This window comes from Pseudophryne corroboree, chromosome 9, assembly GCF_028390025.1.
Source record: "Pseudophryne corroboree isolate aPseCor3 chromosome 9, aPseCor3.hap2, whole genome shotgun sequence".
In the NCBI taxonomy this organism is placed as follows: Eukaryota; Metazoa; Chordata; class Amphibia; order Anura; family Myobatrachidae; genus Pseudophryne; species Pseudophryne corroboree.
Genome location: NC_086452.1, coordinates 321003418 through 321023757, shown reverse-complemented (window position 1 = coordinate 321023757; position 20340 = coordinate 321003418). Strand labels below are relative to the sequence as shown.

At 49.3% G+C, this 20340-nt stretch overlaps 1 protein-coding gene across 2 annotated transcripts in view; it reads left to right on the top strand.

Moving 5' to 3' along the window:
* SUN2 (Sad1 and UNC84 domain containing 2) overlaps positions 1-20340 on the top strand; it is a 266430-nt gene that overhangs the window by 150414 nt on the left and 95676 nt on the right. For both annotated transcript variants that reach the window (XM_063940485.1, XM_063940484.1), the window contains exons 6-8: positions 16201-16294; positions 17838-17908; positions 18332-18468. In XM_063940485.1, the coding sequence (XP_063796555.1) occupies positions 16201-16294; positions 17838-17908; positions 18332-18468 (302 nt within the window). The remainder of the gene's footprint in view (positions 1-16200; positions 16295-17837; positions 17909-18331; positions 18469-20340) is intronic.

Here is a 20340-nt window from a genome sequence, read left to right as displayed (position 1 = left end):
GTCCACATTAGTACCATGTGGTATAGACTGGTCCACCAGGAGCCATTGGCACTTTAAGAGTTTAAGAGTGTGGGCTGGCACCTCCCTCTATGCCCCTCCTACCAGACTCAGTTTAGATATTGTGCCCGGAGGAGCCGGTCACAGCTAGGGGAGCTCTCCTGAGGTTTCCTGGAAAAGTTTAGTTTAGAGTTTTTTTTTATTTTACAGGGAGGCTCCCTGCAGCGTGGGACTAAGGGGGGGAGCAGTGTCCGCCCCGCGGGGTCTGAGCCAATGACTCCGCTGACTGGACACTGAGCTCCAGAGGGGCTGATCGGTCTCCGCTGCAGGGGAACCGCTCACCCCAGCAGCATGCCGCCGACCCCGTACAGAGCTGAAGCAGTGGTGAGTTTGTCACCGACCCCCCTAGCAAGCGGGGGGCCAGTGTGAAGATAGCGGCAACAGGGATGGGTGCGCGGTATTAACCGCGCTCTCTGATGGTACCAGCGGCACACTGTGCAGCGCTGTGAGGGGCGCCCTGGGCCAGCCCTTACCCCTCACACTTGGTCAGCAAGCCTGTCGGGCCCTAGGGATCCCAGCCAGCACAACTCCTCAGACCAAATTTGAACTCAGATGAGCGGGAAGACAGCGCTGGGAAGGGGGCAGAGCTTCTCAGAGCGGACCTGCAGCGTTCCAGCGCCATTTTCCTGCATGCTGCCTAGCAGAAGGAAGATCCTGTTACTGTAACGGTACCAGGGGGTTGTAGAAGGGAGGGGGAGGCTAAGTACTGGACTGCGTGTCCTATTAAGGTGCACAAGTCAGCGCTAAAAAGGTGTTTTTCTCCTTGGTTTGGGCGCTGGTGTGGGTTGGCTCCAATCTCTGTCTCTCTCTTGCCATTCTTGGGGGGGAAACTCTGTCTTACCCCATCGTGCGTGCGTGTGCGTGTGCGTGTGTGTGTGTGTGTGTGTGTGTGTGTGTGTGTGTGGTGTGTTTGGTGGTCACTAGCAGCAATGTCCAGAGATACAGTGTCATATGCTGCTGAGGATTTATCCTCACAGGATGATCCCATTCCATGCAATCAGTTTAGCACTGGTTTAACACCGATTCCAGCAAGGGAACCAGAGTGGTTTTTCTCTATCAGGACTTGGATTTCTCAGATTTCTGACAGGGTTACCAGTAATGAGTCGGCAACCAAGGTCTTACAGTCCTCTGTGGCTGTGTGGCCCTTGTCAGGTACCTCAGGTCACCCCGCTATATACCCCCACAAACGTGCGCTTGTGCAGGTAACGCAAGATGACACGGATACCGATTCTGACACTACAGATGGTGACGAGGATGTGTTGCGGGGGTCCGCATCTCTTGCAAAGGGGGTACAATTGTTGATAGAGGCTATCAGGGATGTGTTAACTGTTAATGATACCACACCTGAGCAGGTTGAGGAGGCTTTCTTCACTGAAAACAAGAAAGCCTCGCTAACCTTCCCTGCATCAAAAGAGCTGAATGCTGTATTTGAAAAGGCCTGGGTGAATCCTGAAAAGACGTTTTCCAGATCCCTAAGAGGATTCTGGTAGCGTTTCCTTTCCCTGAGGAGGATAGGAAAAAGTGGGAAAACCCGCCGATTGTTGACGCTTCTGTATCTAGGTGGTCATTCCGAGTTGTTCGCTCGTTGCCGATTTTCGCTATATTGCGATTAGTCGCTTACTGGGCATGCGCAAGGTTCGCAGAGCGCATGCGGTTAGTTACTTTACACAAAAGTTAGGTATTTTACTCACAGCATAACGAGGATTTTTCATCGTTCTGGTGATCGTAGTGTGATTGACAGGAAGTGGGTGTTTCTGGGCGGAAACTGGCCGTTTTCTGGGCGTGTGTGAAAAAACGCTGGCGTTTATGGGAAAAACACGGGAGTGTCTGAAGAAACGGGGGAGTGTCTGGGCGAACGCTGGGTGTGTTTGTGACGTCAAACCAGGAACGAAACTGACTGAACTGATCGCAATGGCTGAGTAAGTCTGGAGCTACTCAGAAACTGCTAAAGAAAGTTCTATTCGCAATTCTGCGAATCTTTCGTTCGCAATTCTGCTAAGCTAAGATACACTCCCAGAGGGCGGCGGCTTAGCGTGTGCAATGCTGCTAAAAGCAGCTAGCGAGCGAACAACTCGGAATGAGGGCCCTAGACTCTCAAAAAAGGTGGTTTTGCCAGTACCGGGTTCTACCGCCTTAAAAGTGCCGGCGGATAGAAAAATTGATAATACTCTGAAATCAGTGTAGACTGCTTCAGTGTTCACTGCATATTACGTCCCACTATTGCTAGTGCTTGGATTGCTAAGGCTATAGTGAAATGGTCGGCTGCTTTGATGGAGGATTTGGATAAAATGGATAGGGATGACGTAGCATTGTATTTACGTAACATTCATGATTCTGCAGGTTTCATGGTAGAATCTATGAAGGACCTGGGTTCCATAGCGGCGGGAATTTTTTCCATGTCTGTTTCAGCTCGTCGGGGACTGTGGCTCCGCCAGTGGTCGGCCAATGTGGAATCCAGAAAGAGTGTGGAGTCGCTGCCCTATAAGGTCAAGCTCTCTTTGGGGAAGCCCTAGATGCGTGGATATCTACCGCTACAGCGGGTGAGTCTCCGTATCTTCCCTCCGCAGCTCCTGCTCCGAAGAGGTCCTTCGCCTCAGCTTCACAGCAGTCCTTTCGGCCCAACAAGACCAGAAAGGCCAAATCTTCCAGTTCCTTCTTCAGGGGAGGTAAGGTTAAGTCCAAGAAGCCTGCCGCTGCAGGTTCCCAAGACCAAAAGCCTGCTTCGGGTACTCCTAAGTCCTCCGCATGACGGTGGATGGGACGGCCCGGAGGTGGGGCCTGTAGGGGCTAGACTCAGACAGTTCAGTCATGTCTGGATTTCCTCCGGCCTGGATCCCTGGGTGGTGGATATTGTCTTTCAGGAATACAGGCTGGAATTTCAAAGTCTCCCTCCTCATCAGTTTTTCAAGTCGGGCTTGCCAACTTTGTTGGAGGACAGCACAGTGCTACATGCTGGCAAAAGGTTACTATTCAAACCTTTTCGTGGTACCGAAACCGGATGGTTCGGTCAGGCCCATCCTGAAACTGAAATCATTGAACCCCTTTCTAAAAGAGTTCAAGTTCAAGATGGAGTCTGTCAGGGCGGTAATATCAGGTCTGGAAGAGGGGGAATTCCTAGTTTCCTTGGATATCAAGGATGCGTACCTTCACATTCTGATCTGGTTACCGCATCAGGCTTATCTCCGCTTTGCATTGCTGGACTGTCATTTTCAGTTTCAGGCCCTGCCGTTCGGCCTCTCGACTTCGCCGAGGGTGTTTACCAAGGTGATGGCGGAGATGATGATGCTACTCCGGAAGTGGGGTGTGAACATCATTCCTTACCTGGACGATCTCCTGATAAAGGCGTCGTCCAGGGAACAGCTGCTGCAGTCCATTGCTCTCACAACACGGCTGCTTCAGAACCACGGGTGGTTTCTGAATTTGCCAAAGTCCCATTTGGATCCGACCCGGAGATTGTCGTTTCTGGGAATGATCCTGGATACGGAAGTACAGTGGGTGTTCCTTCCGCGGGATAAGGCCTTGGTGATCCAATCCATGGTCCGGGAAGTCTTGAAGCCACCCCGGGTGTCGGTTTATCAATGCATTTGCCTTTTAGGAAAGATGGTGGCCTCTTACGAGGCTCTCCAGTACGAGAGGTTTTATGCTCGGACATTCCAACTGGATCTCCTGGACAAGTGGTCGGGTTCACACCTCCACATGCATCAGAAGATTCATCTGTCGCCAAGGGCAAGGATTTCTCTCCAGTTGCCTCACCTCCTGGAAGGACACAGGTTCCGGATTCAGGACTGGGTCCTGCTAACAACGGATGCGAGCCTCCGGGGCTGGGGAGCGTTCACTCAGCGGGTGACCTTCCCAGGAAGGTGGTCAAGCCTGGGAGCCGGCCTGCCCATCAACATACTAGAACTAAGAGCCGTCTACAACGGTCTTCTTCAGGCGGCCCCTCTTCTAAGAAACCGGGTCATTCAAGTACAGTCGGACAACGTAACAGTGGCTTACATAAACCGACAGGGCGGAACGAAAAGCAGAGCGGTAATGTCAGAAGTCACAAGGATACTCCTCTGGACGGAAAGCACGCGTTGGCGCTGTCGGCCATCTTCATTCCTTCAGACTTCCTCAGCAGACACGATCTCCATCCAGGAGAGTGGTGACTCCATCCGGAGGTTTTCAAGGAAATAACAGATCTTTGGGGATTGCCCCAAATAGACATGATGGCCTCTCGTCTCAACAAGCAGCTTCGGCGCTATTGTTCCAGGTCGAGGGACCCACAGGCAGTGGCAGTGGACGCCCTGGTGTCTCCGTGGGTGTTCCAGTCAGTATACGTGTTTCCTCCCCTCCCTCTCATCCCAAAAATCCTAAAGCTCATAAAGAGAACAAGGGTTCAAGCGGTTCTCATTGCCCCAGACTGGCCAAGAAGGGCTTGGTACGCGGACCTTCTGAATCTGCTGCAAGAAGTGCCGAGGCCTCTTCCTCTTCGGGAGGACCTGTTGCAGCAGGGACTGTTCGCCTATCAAGACTTACCGCGGCTACGTTTGATGGCATGGAGGTTGAGCGCCTGATTCTTGCTTGGAAGGGCATTCCGAAAGAAGTAATTCCTACCCTCATACAAGGAGAGTTTCCTGTGGTGGAATTTCATCTAGGGCGTTTCCTACTTTTCCTGCAGGCAGGAGTGGATATGGGATCTGTGAAGGTCCAGATTTTAGCCCTGTCCATTTTCTTTCAGAAACAATTGGCTGCCCTCCCTGAGGTTCAGACCTTTTTGAAGGGAGTTCTGTATATCCAACCTCCCTTTTTGCCGCCTACGGCGCCTTGGGACCTTAACGTGGCATTGCGGTTTCTCCTCCAGTCGGATTGGTTTGAGCCTCTACAGGAAGTAGAGCTCACATTTCTTACGTGGAAAGCGGTCACCTTGTTGGCTTTAGCTTCTGCCAGGCGTGTCTCCGAGCTGGGAGCTTTGTCATGCAAAAGCCCTTACTTGATCTTCCATGAGGATAGGGCTGAGCTCCGGACTCGTCCGCAGTTCCTTCCAAAGGTTGTTTCAACATTTCATATCAACCAACCTATTGTGGTGCCAGTGGCTACTGACTCCTCGATTACTTCAAAGTCCTTGGATGTCATGAGGGCTCTGAAGATTTATGTGAAGAGAACATCTGGTCACAGGAAGTCGGACTCTCTGTTTGTCCTGTACGATCCCCCAAAAATTGGGTGCCCTGCTACTAAGCAGTCTATTTCTCGCTGGATTAGGTTCACTATCCAGCACGCTTATTCTACGGCGGGACTACCGTTTCCTAATTCGGTTAAGGCCCACTCTACTCGTAAAGTGGGGACTTCCTGGGCGGCTGCCCGGGGTGTCTCGGCAACACAACTTTGCCGAGCGGCAACTTGGTCGGGGTCGAACACGTTTGCAAGGTTCTACAAGTTCGATACTTTGGCCTCTGATGATATGACGTTCAGTCAATCAGTTTTGCAGGAGCCTCCGCGTTCTCCCTCCCGTTCTCGGAGCTTTGGTACATCCCCATGGTACTAATGTGGACCCCAGCATCCTCTAGGACGTTAGAGAAAATAGGATTTTGGTACCTACCGGTAAATCCTTTTCTCGTAGTCCGTAGAGGATGCTGGGCGCCCGCCCAGCGCTTCGGTTTCCTGTTAATTGTTATTTGGTTCAGTACTACTTTGTTTAGTTGCGTACTGCATTGTTACTGGGTAAGTAATGTTTCAGCCGTTTGCTGATTAGTTCAAGCTAGTTGTCTTGACGTGCCTGTATGTGTGAGCTGGTATGAATCTCACCACTATCTGTGTTAAGTCCTTCTCTCGAAGTATGTCGTCTCCTCAGGCACAGTTTCTAGACTGAGTCTGGTAGGAGGGGCATAGAGGGAGGAGCCAGCCCACACTCTAAAACTCTTAAAGTGCCAATGGCTCCTGGTGGACCCGTCTATACCCCATGGTTCTAATGTGGACCCCAGCATCCTCTACGGACTACGAGAAAAGGATTTACCGGTAGGTACCAAAATATTATTATTATTATTATTATTATTATTCTCCTCCTCTTCCTCTTTCTTTTCCTCTTCTTCCTCCTTTTCCTTTTCCTCCTCTTCCTCCTTATCCTCTTCTTCCTCCTTTTCCTCCTCTTCCTTTTCCTCCTCTTCCACTTCCTTTTCCTCCTATTCCTCTTCCTTCTCCTCTTCTTCCTCCTCTTCCTCTTCCTTTTCCTCCTCTTCCTTTTCCTTCTCTTCCTCTTCCTTTTCCTCCTCTTCCTTTTCCTTTTCTTTCTTTTTCCTTTTCTTTCTTTTTCGTCTTCCCTAATCAATATGTATTGTTTTCACAGAGAATATTTGTGGCCCCTCTGCCCAGACAGGCAGTACAGGAATCAATATATATAAAAACCAACAAGAATTGCGCTAAAATTTGTACCACTGGAATGCAATCTTATCATGATGTAAGCAGGTAGACGTGTTCCCAGTGCTCAGGGGTAATCCGTATACATGCAAAACAGAATAAAAACAGGCAATAGTGTGTTATCATCAACACTTAAGGCCAGTACTCACTGGCCGATGCGGGGGAGATGTGCACACATCTCTCCCGCCGCTCAGCACAGCGCAATGTGTGCTGAGCGTGCGGGGGGAGACGGGGGGGGGGGCGGGCGCTCATTTCACCCAGCGGGTGAAATGAGCGACCCGCTAGATTGGCCTGCACGTCAGGCCAATCTAGCACCAGCGATAGCGCATCGCTATCGCTGTAGAGGGTACACACGGAGCGATCAGGCTTAAAATCTAAGGCAATCTAGTCAGATTGCTTAGATCTTAAGCAGCGATCGCTCCGTGAGTACTCCCCTTAAGTCTCTCAACACCACCAACACGTGAATGCAGGAGGAATGTGGAGTGTTGCTTGAGAGGGATTCTTCCACCAGCTGTGTTTCCCAAAATAACCAGATGGAAATGCACCACCGTGAGTTTAGATGTTTAATGATGCTTACATGCAAGCAGACTCTAGATTCACATAAAGATATCTTTTCCTGTAATCATCTTGACTGAACTCTGGGCGAAGTGTTTTCAATAATTTATAGATCCAACTTTTTTCCAATTAGAATGTATGCTTTTGAGTCCAACTCACGTGGTGGCGTTGGTGGGCTGGTCTTCATATCTTCAAAAACTTTAAGTCTGGGCAAGGGTGGGTTTTTCTTCCCTCCTTTCGTCCGAGACATTCTGAGACTCAGCCGAATTTTAGCGCAATTCTTGTTGGTATATATATACACACATGCATGCAGGCTCAATCTAGCACCGGCGATAGCGATGCGCGGGGCCGCGCATTGCTATCGCTGGGGGGCTACAAACGACAGATCCGTGCTTAAAATCTAAGCAATCAAGTCAGATTGCTTGGATTTTAAACACGGATCTCTCTGTGCGTACCCCCCTTTAGACAAGTAACTTTCTCAGTAGGGCAACTTGCTTTTACTAGAAGAAACATGCAGTGGTAAATTGGGTTGTGAGGGGGAGGGATTCAGCACTCAGTGTTCCTGTACCCAACATAGGATAACATCAGCGCATATCTCAACTGTTTAAAGATGAGAAAACAGTAGGGTTTTAAATATTTTCTATTTGTGCACATTTAGCTCTATGCATCATTCTGTATAATTTGTGTTTAATGACTAAATTCCAATTCTGTACTGGGACGGCCTCATGCCTTATTTTTGAGACTGTATACTGTACGTAGAAATATAGAGCGCAGGATTAACACAGAGGGAATCTAATGCAAATCTTTCCTGGAGTAGACAGAAGAAAATAAAAACCTAGGAGGAAGTGGAAGACTGATAAAATCTTAGAAGGAGGGGTAAATCTCATTAGTATTATTGACAATAGATGCCCAGCAAAGGGATTAACCTAAATGGTGTTCATCCTTCAACAAGACAAAGCACAAACCAACAAAGCCACTGACATTTTCTCAGTATGAATGGACCGTTATATTCTTAAGGAGCCATTCCATACTTGCTCCCTGCATGACTACACAAAGATAAAGAAAGATGCACATTTATGTTCAAGATTACTAACAAGTCGCACACATTATGAGACAATTAGAAATTAAATGTACTTGATTTGTAAGAAATTAATTAATTCAGTGACAAAGATTTGCAGTATGATCTCTCCAGATGTCACTGAGGTCTGCTGGAGTGATTGAAAGATGGTCAGACCTATGTACTAATGTCTGTCATCTGCACTATTCTTAAAACAGTACTTACCAACATAATAATGCACTTAAATTCACTAGGAAGATTATTGGGAATGGGGGCCATATTGTAGCCATGTTGCATGCTGCAAATATCTGAGCATGTGACCAGCATACCGTATTATACAACATATGTAAAGTCAATGTGTTATGTGTCATCCACAAAAATATATATAGTGCAGATATATATTAGTGCAGATGTAATATACAGTACTAATTAACCAGATATATATCCTGACCCATCAATATGTTTACTTTTTGAACATGTTTTTGTTTAGTCTGTGTAGTTTTTGTGTTTTTATTCCAATTGTAAAGTGCAAAGGTGCAAGACATGTTCTTTGTATGTGCACAATGGGTCTTGCAATATCGCTTTCAGCCCCCTGTCAACATGCTGCGGTGTTTGGGAGGCAGAGCATGGGGGTCAACTGGTAACATTCTTCAATATGCAGGCATGTTGCCCCGTTTTGTAGGGGTGCCTGAGCCAGAGTCTGCATCATCGGACACAGACTTCCTGGACCTGGGTGTCCACATCCTGAGATAGTTTGAGTAAGCTTCAGCTTATGCAGACTGACCACTGCCTGCAAACATCACAATGGGGATCTGAGGTTATGTCCTCAGACTCAGCACACGGATTTCGCAGGTGCATGCAGGAGGCATCAATCTCCTACAGACGACTCCTGCTGCATTTGCATTTTATTTGCTTGGAATTGCACAGCTGTTTCCCTGTGGCTGTGCAATTCCTTACAAATCTGAATTAGGCCCTGAAGTCATAATTGCTGAGAAAAGGAGACCCAAGCTGAGAAGATCAACAGACAGGCTACAGACAAGTGGCCGCCATGTACAACACCAATAAGAGCAGAGACATATCAGTGTGCAAACCTCATTGTACATTTTAATGGACAGAGTGACAGACAAACTCCCTAAATTGGTGCAGTGTCAGTGGGTGAAGGAGTACATACACTGAAGGGTGGACATATGATGCCTGGTCTATAAGATCCTGGTAGAATCTGCAAAAATTCATGGATCTGTCATGTCTTAAAATTGCAGACTTGGGGCTATAGGGCATAATTCAGATCTGATCTCTGTCCTGCGATCAGATAGTCGCCACCTACAGGGGGAGTGTAAATTTGCTGTGCAAGTGTGCGATCGCATGTGATGCTGAGCTGCAAAAATCTACTTTGTGCAGCCTGTGCGCAACCCAGGACTTACTCTTCCAGTGCGATGGGAACAGGCTGATCGGGGCCGGAGCTGACTTCACACACCCTCCCTGAAAACGCATGGGCACGCCTGCGTTTTCCCAAACACTCCCAGTAACTCTCAGTTGCCACCCACAAACGGCCACTGTCAATCACCTTGCGAATGCCCGTGCGATCGGATTTTTCGCACCATCCTGTCGCTGACCAGCAATGCCCGTTGTTGCTGTCTGATGCGCATGTGCATTGCGGTGCATGCACAGTTATTTATTTAATTAATGTATTTTCTCTGACGTCCTAGTGGATGCTGGGACTCCGTCAGGACCATGGGGATTAGCGGCTCCGCAGGAGACAGGGCACAAAAATAAAAACTTTAGGACTAGGTGGTGTGCACTGGCTCCTCCCCCTATGACCCTCCTCCAAGCCCCAGTTAGGTTTTTGTTCCCGTCCGAGCAGGGTGCAATCTAGGTGGCTCTCCTAAAGAGCTGCTTAGAAAAAGTTATTAGGTTTTTTATTTTCAGTGAGTCCTGCTGGCAACAGGCTCACTGCAACGAGGGACTTAGGGGAGAAGAAGTGAACTCGCCTGCGTGCAGGATGGATTGGCTTCTTAGGCTACTGGACACCATTAGCTCCAGAGGGATCGAACACAGGCCCAGCCATGGAGTCCGGTCCCGGAGCCGCGCCGCCGACCCCCTTGCAGATGCCGAAAAGTGAAGAGGTCCAGAAACCGGCGGCAGAAGACTTTTCAGTCTTCATGAGGTAGCGCACAGCACTGCAGCTGTGCGCCATTGTTGTCAGCACATTTCACACCAGCGGTCACTGAGGGTGCAGGGCGCTGGGGGGGGGCGCCCTGGGCAGCAATGATAATACCTTGTTCTGGCTAAAAATACATCACATATAGCCCCTGGGGCTATATGGATGTATTTAACCCCTGCCAGGTCTCACAAACACCGGGAGAAGAGCCCGCCGAAATAGGGGGCGGGGCCTATCTCCTCAGCACACAGCGCCATTTTCCTGCACAGCTCCGCTGCGAGGAAGGCTCCCAGGACTCTCCCCTGCACTGCACTACAGAAACAGGGTAAAAAAACAGAGAGGGGGGGCACTTTTTTGGCGATATTGATATATTAAGCTGCTATAAAGGAAACAACACTTCTGTAGGGTTGTTCCTATATATATTTATAGCGCTTGGGTGTGTGCTGGCAAACTCTCCCTCTGTCTCCCCAAAGGGCTAGTGGGGTCCTGTCTTCGATAAGAGCATTCCCTGTGTGTCTGCTGTGTGTCGGTACGTGTGTGTCGACATGTATGAGGACGATGTTGGCGTGGAGGCGGAGCAATTGCCGGTAATGGTGATGTCACCCCCTAGGGAGTCGACACCGGAATGGATGGCTTTGTTTATGGAATTACGTGATAATGTCAGCACGTTACAAAAATCAGTTGACTACATGAGACGGCCGGCAAACCAGTTAGTACCTGTCCTGGCGTCTCAGACACCGTCACGGGCTGTAAAACGCCCTTTACCTCAGTCGGTCGACACAGACCCAGACACGGACACCGAATCTAGTGTCGACGGTGAAGAAACAAACGTATTTTCCAGTAGGGCCACACGTTATATGATCACGGCAATGAAGGAGGCTTTGCATATCTCTGATACTGCAAGTACCACAAAAAGGGGTATTATGTGGGGTCTGAAAAAACTACCTGTAGTTTTTCCTGAATCAGAGGAATTGAATGAAGTGTGTGATGAAGCGTGGGTTAACCCCGATAGAAAACTGCTAATTTCAAAGAAGTTATTGGCATTATATCCTTTCCCGCCAGAGGTTCGGGCGCGCTGGGAAACACCCCCTAGGGTGGATAAGGCACTCACACGCTTATCAAAACAAGTGGCGTTACCGTCTCCTGAAACGGCCGCCCTCAAGGATCCAGCTGATAGGAGGCTGGAAACTACCCTGAAAAGTATATACACTCATACTGGTGTTATACTGCGACCAGCCATCGCCTCTGCATGGATGTGCAGTGCTGGGGTGGTTTGGTCGGATTCCCTGACTGAAAATATTGATACCCTGGATAGGGACAGTATTTTATTGACTATAGAGCAATTAAAGGATACTTTTCTTTATATGCGAGATGCTCAGAGGGATATTTGCACTCTGGCATCGAGAGTAAGTGCGATGTCCATATCTGCCAGAAGAAGTTTATGGACGCGACAGTGGTCAGGTGATGCGGATTCCAAACGGCATATGGAAGTATTGCCGTATAAAGGGGAGGAATTATTTGGGGTCGGTCTATCGGATTTGGTGGCCACGGCAACAGCCGGGAAATCCACCTTTTTACCTCAGGTCCCCTCCCAACAGAAAAAGACACCGTCTTTTCAGCCGCAGTCCTTTCATTCCTATAAGAACAAGCGGGCAAAAGGACAGTCATATCTGCCCCGAGGCAAAAGAAAGGGTAAGAGAGTGCACCAAGCAGCTCCCTCCCAGGAGCAGAAGCCCTCCCCGGCTTCTGCAAAGCCCTCAGCATGACGTTGGGGCTTTACAAGCGGACTCAGGGGCGGTGGGGGGTCGACTCAAGAATTTCAGCGCACAGTGGGCTCACTCACAGGTGGACCCCTGGATCCTGCAGGTAGTATCTCAGGGTTACAGGTTGGAATTCGAGAAGTCTCCCCCTCGCCGGTTCCTAAAGTCTGCTCTGCCAACGTCTCCCTCAGACAGGGCGACGGTATTGGAAGCCATTCACAAGCTGTATTCTCAGCAGGTGATAGTCAAGGTACCCCTCCTACAACAGGGAAAGGGGTATTATTCCACACTATTTGTGGTACCGAAGCCGGACGGCTCGGTAAGACCTATTCTAAATCTGAAATCTTTGAACTTGTACATACAAAAATTCAAGTTCAAGATGGAGTCACTCAGAGCAGTGATAGCGAATCTGGAAGAAGGGGACTTTATGGTGTCCCTGGACATCAAGGATGCTTACCTGCATGTCCCAATTTGCCCTTCACATCAAGGGTACCTCAGGTTCGTGGTGCAAAACTGTCATTATCAGTTTCAGACGCTGCCGTTTGGATTGTCCACGGCACCTCGGGTCTTTACCAAGGTAATGGCCGAAATGATGTTTCTTCTGCGAGGAAAAGGCGTATTAATTATCCCTTACTTGGACGATCTCCTGATAAGGGCAAGGTCCAGAGAACAGCTGGGGGACGTAGTAGCACTAACCCAAGTAGTGCTGCAACAGCACGGGTGGATTCTGAATTTTCCAAAATCTCAATTGTACCCGACGACACGTCTGCTGTTCCTGGGAATGATTCTGGACACGGTTCAGAAAAAGGTGTTTCTTCCGGAGGAGAAAGCCAGGGAGTTATCCGAACTTGTCAGGAACCTCCTAAAACCAGGAAAAGTGTCTGTGCATCAATGCACAAGAGTCCTGGGAAAAATGGTGGCTTCTTACGAAGCGATTCCATTCGGCAGATTCCACACACGAACTTTTCAGTGGGATCTGCTGGACAAATGGTCCGGATCGCATCTGCAGATGCATCAGCGGATAACTTTGTCTCCACGGACAAGGGTGTCTCTTCTGTGGTGGTTGCAGAGTGCTCATCTGTTAGAGGGCCGCAGATTCGGCATACAGGACTGGGTCCTGGTGACCACGGATGCCAGTCTGAGAGGCTGGGGAGCGGTCACACAGGGAAGAAACTTCCAGGGAGTGTGGTCAAGCCTGGAGATGTCTCTTCACATAAATATACTGGAGCTAAGAGCGATTTACAATGCTCTAAGCCTGGCAAAACCCCTGCTTCAGGGTCAGCCGGTGTTGATCCAGTCGGACAACATCACGGCAGTCGCCCACGTAAACAGACAGGGCGGCACAAGAAGCAGGAGGGCAATGGCAGAAGCTGCAAGGATTCTTCGCTGGGCGGAAGATCATGTGATAGCACTGTCAGCAGTGTTCATTCCGGGAGTGGACAACTGGGAAGCGGACTTCCTCAGCAGACACGATCTACACCCGGGAGAGTGGGGACTTCATCCAAAAGTCTTCCACATGATTGTGAACCGTTGGGAAAAACCAAAGGTGGATATGATGGCGTCCCGCCTCAACAAAAAACTGGACAGGTATTGCGCCAGGTCAAGAGACCCTCAGGCAATAGCTGTGGACGCTCTGGTAACACCGTGGGTGTTCCAGTCAGTGTATGTGTTTCCTCCTCTGCCTCTCATACCAAAAGTACTGAGAATTATACGGCAAAGGGGAGTAAGAACGATACTCGTGGCTCCGGATTGGCCAAGAAGAACTTGGTACCCGGAACTTCAGGAGATGCTCACGGAAGATCCGTGGCCTCTACCTCTAAGACGGGACCTGCTTCAGCAGGGACCGTGTCTATTCCAAGACTTACCGCGGCTGCGTTTGACGGCATGGCGGTTGAATGCCGAATTCTAAGGGAAAAAGGCATTCCGGAAGAGGTCATCCCTACCCTGGTAAAAGCCAGGAAGGAGGTGACTGCACAACATTATCACCGCATTTGGAGAAAATATGTTGCGTGGTGTGAGGCCAGGAAGGCCCCGACGGAGGAATTTCAACTGGGTCGATTCCTACATTTCCTGAAAACAGGATTGTCTATGGGCCTCAAATTAGGGTCCATTAAGGTTCAAATTTCGGCCCTGTCGATTTTCTTCCAGAAAGAATTGGCTTCAGTTCCTGAAGTCCAGACTTTTGTAAAAGGAGTACTACATATACAGCCCCCGGTTGTGCCCCCAGTGGCTCCGTGGGATCTTAATGTAGTTTTGGATTTTCTCAAATCCCATTGGTTTGAGCCACTCAAATCGGTGGATTTGAAATATCTTACATGGAAAGTAACCATGCTACTGGCCCTGGCTTCAGCCAGGAGAGTGTCAGAATTGGCGGCTTTATCGTATAAAAGCCCATATCTGATTTTCCATTCGGACAGGGCAGAACTGCGGACGCGTCCTCAGTTTCTGCCTAAGGTGGTTTCAGCGTTTCACCTGAACCAGCCTATTGTGGTGCCTGCGGCTACTAGCGATTTGGAGGATTCCAAGTTGCTGGACGTTGTCAGGGCATTGAAAATATATATTTCAAGGACGGCTGGAGTCAGAAAATCTGTCTCGCTGTTTATACTGTATGCACCCAACAAGCTGGGTGCTCCTGCTTCTAAGCAGACGATTGCTCGTTGGATTTGTAGCACAATTCAACTTGCACATTCTGTGGCAGGCCTGCCACAGCCTAAATCTATCAAGGCCCATTCCACAAGGAAGGTGGGCTCATCTTGGGCGGTTGCCCGAGGGGTCTCGGCATTACAACTCTGCCGAGCAGCTACGTGGTCGGGGGAGAACACGTTTGTAAAATTCTACAAATTTGATACCCTGGCTAAAGAGGACCTGGAGTTCTCTCATTCGGTGCTGCAGAGTCATCCGCACTCTCCCGCCCGTTTGGGAGCTTTGGTATAATCCCCATGGTCCTGACGGAGTCCCAGCATCCACTAGGACGTCAGAGAAAATAAGATTTTACTTACCGATAAATCTATTTCTCGTAGTCCGTAGTGGATGCTGGGCGCCCATCCCAAGTGCGGATTGTCTGCAATACTTGTACATAGTTATTGTTACAAAAAAATCGGGTTGTTATTGTTGTGAGCCGTCTGTTCAGAGGCTCCTACGTTTGTCATACTGTTAACTGGGTTCAGATCACAAGTTGTACGGTGTGATTGGTGTGGCTGGTATGAGTCTTACCCGGGATTCATAATCCTTCCTTATTGTGTATGCTCGTCCGGGCACAGTATCCTAACTGAGGCTTGGAGGAGGGTCATAGGGGGAGGAGCCAGTGCACACCACCTAGTCCTAAAGTTTTTATTTTTGTGCCCTGTCTCCTGCGGAGCCGCTAATCCCCATGGTCCTGACGGAGTCCCAGCATCCACTACGGACTACGAGAAATAGATTTATCGGTAAGTAAAATCTTATTTATTTATTACCAGTTATTTATATAGCGCACACATATTCTGCAGCGCTTTACAGAGAATATTTTCCCATTCACATCATCAGTTAGGATCTGATCGCCCGCTGTGCGAAAAATGCACAGCAGCAATCAGATCTGAATTACCCCCATAGTGTAATGCTCTGTGCTGTGTTTAAAGCCGAAGGGTGGCTAATGGAGGTGACTGGCCCAGTTAGCAGGCAGTTGGGTATGGAGTGGAGTAGGCCTACGGCACGTATGTCAGGACAGATAAAGGGGACAATAGAGAAAAATTCAGCTGATTGGAGAGCTTACACATTACAAGCTCTAATGTATTATATAGAGCAGTGGTTTCCAAACTTTTTAAAATCACGGCGCCGTAGAGTTTTAGGGAATATTGTGGGAATTCAATTGTGGGGAAAGGGTTCGAATTGCTGTTGCTGCGATGTGAAAATGTTGGCATCAGAGGCCCAATTTGCACCCTTCACCCACCTGATTCTGACCTCTTGTTTTTAAAAGTGCTCGCTACCATATTGGGTAGCGAACACTTTTGAGTGAGATCCCGCAGCTGTAAAGTGAGGAATTTGGTTGGGCAAGTGAGTCTCTGTCAATTGAATCCTTAACTATGTCTGTATTCTCTTCATGTGATAGATAGGTACACCAACTGGTGATATATTTGTTATCATATTCCATCAGCATCTTTTTTTTTTTAATTATTATACATTATGGACTATTTTCAAGATACCATGACCTGTGACTTCCACTTTCATTTTCTTCAATTCTATAGGTCGTGTATTTGGACTCTTGTATTGGTGGATTGGCACCACATGGTATCGCCTCACAACCTCTGCTTCTCTACTTGATGTTTTTATCTTAACCAGGTCAGTTCAGGCACCTCAGTGAGATAGAACCCAAAAGGCCTAACCACCTCCCATAGACAAGGATTTAAAATGCATATCTTGTTTCTTATTTAGCTATAGACAAGCCCAGGAGAAATACATGTATATATTTAGGATCCTTTGGTGTAGTGTGCTGTTAGGAAAGGGGTAAGCATCTTCTGTAACTGTTACTATACAGCCCTGGTGGTAGGTGATGTGCTATACACTTCTGGCTTTTTCTGTTTGGCCAGTGCTGCCTCACCTCTGCAGAGCACCTCTATATCCTATAGTACAGAAGTACCTACCCTTAGACTTAACCAAAATTTGGTTTATATTAACAATGTTATATTGCTGTAATTATTAATCAATATGCATTTATGGTATATGCCATGTAGGACTTGCCTAGGTATTGAAAATTAAACCTACTATGAAGAACTAAAGAAACCTAAACTGTACCCATAATGGGCATACACGCTGCAGTTATCTGTCCAATCTGCCCGACATCAGCGGATCAGCCAGATAATTGCAGCGTGTATATGGACAACCGATCCTGTAATATCGATTGGTTGGACATACCGGTTCATCAAGAATGTCCATGCGATACGATATTTTGAAAGCTTCATGTCTGCCACATCTGGCAGTGTATGCCTTGTTCCTTCACATGGGAAGGAAAGGGAAAATGTCTCCTCCCCGAGGACGGAGCACAGATATGGCCAATACAATGTAAGATATCTCATAGTGTGTGCCTGTAATATCTGCAGTGTCATATAAAATGCCTGCTGGTCTGATAGGCATTTTATCTGCCTGTGTATGCTCAGGACTGATGATGTAGAGCTTCTTATTACATATGTTCTTCACATGCCTCTAGCTTGTTGATGGCAACCAATCAGAATTATCCCACACAAGCAGACAATGGCAGGACTTATTGGTGGAGACATGTATGTAAAGTGGATTGCAGGAACGGGTAACTAAGGAGTATTTCCCTGGCTTCCATTCACTGTTGCTCTTGTGAAAGTAACATTTTACTTTCTAGTTTTTCTGGGTGCTTTTGGTTATTAGAATGTACTGTATCTGTAAGCATGCGAATAGTTTCTATGTTGCGTAGTGTGTTACATTATTAGTTATAGTAGAAGGCTCTTAGGCTGTGTTCGCTAAGCACTGCACCAGTCCCCACACAATAGAAGCCACATGTCTGTTCTGTTCACTGTTGAGATAAGCTCTTTATAATTTGAATATGTATTATACATTAATATTAAAGTGGATGCGTAAGCAGATAAAGGCAGCAAGAAGGGTAATGCTTCATCCTCCAGTCTCTGATCCTGTGTAACAGTACTGCTTGTTACAGACTGGGTAGATGTCACCTTCTAAAATGAAGTTCTTGTTATCAGCTCACACAAAAGTAACTGAAATGTAAAAAAATAACAAATTGTTGAACTTTTTACTGACTAGTTTCAAAGCTTTATAATTTCTCTCTGTTTAAATAATCTGTAAATTTGAATAGAAGTTTCAAAAAGAATGTTTGAAAAACATTGGTTGTATTTTGCAGGCATTACAATGTTCTTAAAAAGGCGCTGCTGGTACTATTGCTCCTTCTATTATTGGCACTGATCGCAGCAGGTAAGTGCTACAGATCACTGCTCTATGCTATACATGCAAGTATCTTCAGCACCAACAAAGTGAGCAGTAAATAGTTTTTTTCACACATTTGTGATCAAGTCATCTTCCAAGAAATAATGGGGATGGGAATGCCATATGCTTTGTGGGAAAATACAGGGGTCGTTTTTATGTGTAATTCAGTATACAGTAGGCAAGGGGATAAATTACAGAAAAAACCTTCACAATTCTTCATTGATGGCAGTCCAGATGAAAGATCCTATACCTGTACATATATGATGCCAATTTGGTACCACACAGAATTAAAACTGCAAGCTCACGATTTAATCCTTGTGTTCATCTGCAACATTTCTTCTCTTCAATAGCTCATATCTCATCAGAGGACCTGTTAAATATGATATATCATTTAGACTCTTCTCTTCTCAGGACTTTGGCATTTCTATCCATTTGGACTCCGGAGCTTGTTATTGGCCCCAATGGCTGCATTTACTGGAACACAGAAAACTATTAAAGATGATGTACAGATAAGAGATTCAGGACCCCAAACAAATCATATGTTTCAGGTTTGTATCAAATCAAACAATTTGTTAATCAACGGTGATAAATATGTTTATTTTTATGCCCCCTTTATGATACAGGTTGAGTATCCCTTATCCAAAATCCAACATTCTTGGGTCCCATACTGAGATACAATTAAGTCGGCACTCACATAACTGACCAGCCTGTTACTTTGCTCGGGTGCCATCCATGGAGCTGCAAACTCCAATATGCACACAAATGAAAGGGCGGCACTCACGAGTCCTTTTAAAAAGAATAATTCAGACGGACAGCGTCTTAAGGTGTTCAACGTTTCAAATAGACTGAAACGTTGAACACCTTAAGACGCTGTCCGTCTGAATTATTATTCTTCTTAAAAGGACTCGTGAGTGCCGCCCTTTCATTTGTGTGTGTGTGTGTGTATGTATATATATATATATATATATATATATCTCCTATAGCCCTGTGACTCTGTGCCTGCATTTCTAACGCTGGGCGGAGTCACAGGCACAGATCTGGGTGGCTGGATGCAGGCCAGGAACAGTCCCCTCCCTCAGTCCGCCCATCCCCGCCCAGTCCCCTCCCCATCTCCGCCCAGTCCCCTCTTTCCCTCCTCCCCGTACACACCCTGCACCCTGGTGAGTTGTGACACTTCAGCCGGTGAGTCTTACCAGACAGTGCGGCTGAGAATGCTGTGGACGACCTCGGCCTGCCGCACCCGCCCCCCTCCCACCCGCGGCACCCACAGCCTCCACAATATACGCCCCCCACCCGCGGCACATGCTCTGCGCCACCCTGCACCCTCCCACCCGCGGCACCCACACCTGCAGCGCCCCTCGCCCACCCGCGGCACTCCCTCCCCCACCCGCGGCAGACGCCCCTCCCCCACCCGCGGCACTCCCGCCCCCTCCCCCACCCATTGCACCCACATCTGCAGCACCCCCCGCCCCTCCCCCACCCGCGGCACTCCCGCCCCTCCCCCACCCGCGGCAGACGCCCCTCCCCCACCCGCGGCACTCTCGCCCCCTCCCCCACCCATTGCACCCACACCTGAAGCACCCCCCTCCCCCACCTGCGTCACTCCCGCCCCTCCCCCACCCGCGGCAGACGCCCCTCCCCCACCCGTATAACCCACACATGAAGCACCCCCCGCCCCACCCGCGGCACTCCCGCCCCTCCAGCACCCGCAGTAGACGCCCCTCCCCCACGCACTGCACACTCGCCCCCTCCCCCACCAATTGCACCCCCACCTGAAGAACCCCCAGCCCCTCCCCCACCCGCAGCACTCCCGCCCCTCCAGCACCCGCGGTACATGCCCATCCCCCACCCACGGCACTCCCGCCCCCACCCGTAGCACCCACACCTGCAGCACCCCCTCCCCCACCCGCGGCACCTCCCGCCCCCTTCCCCACCCGTAGCACCCTCAAACCCCGGCACCCCCCGCCCCTCCCCCACCCGCGGCACCCCCGCCCCTCTCCCGCCCCCATACCCACCTCTCCCCCCGATACACCCCCCATCCCCACCCGCGGCTCCCCCACCTGCGGCACCCACAGTATCCACCACATCCGCCCCCAACGTCGGCACTCCCACCCCCTCCCCCACCCGTACCACCCACACCCGCAGCACCCCCCGCCCCTCCCCCACCCGCGGCACTCGCGCCCCCACCCGCAGCACCCCCGCCCCTTCCCCACCCACCACATCTATCCCCCACCCCGGCACACGCTCCTCCCCCACCCCAGGCACTCCCACCCCCTCCCCCACCCGTATAACCCACAACCCGCAAAACCCCTGCCCTTCCCCCACCCGCAGCACCCCCGCACCTCCCCCACCCCCATCTCTCCCCCCCACTACACCCCTGCACTCTCCACCCCACCCGCCCCTACCCCACCCCCATACCC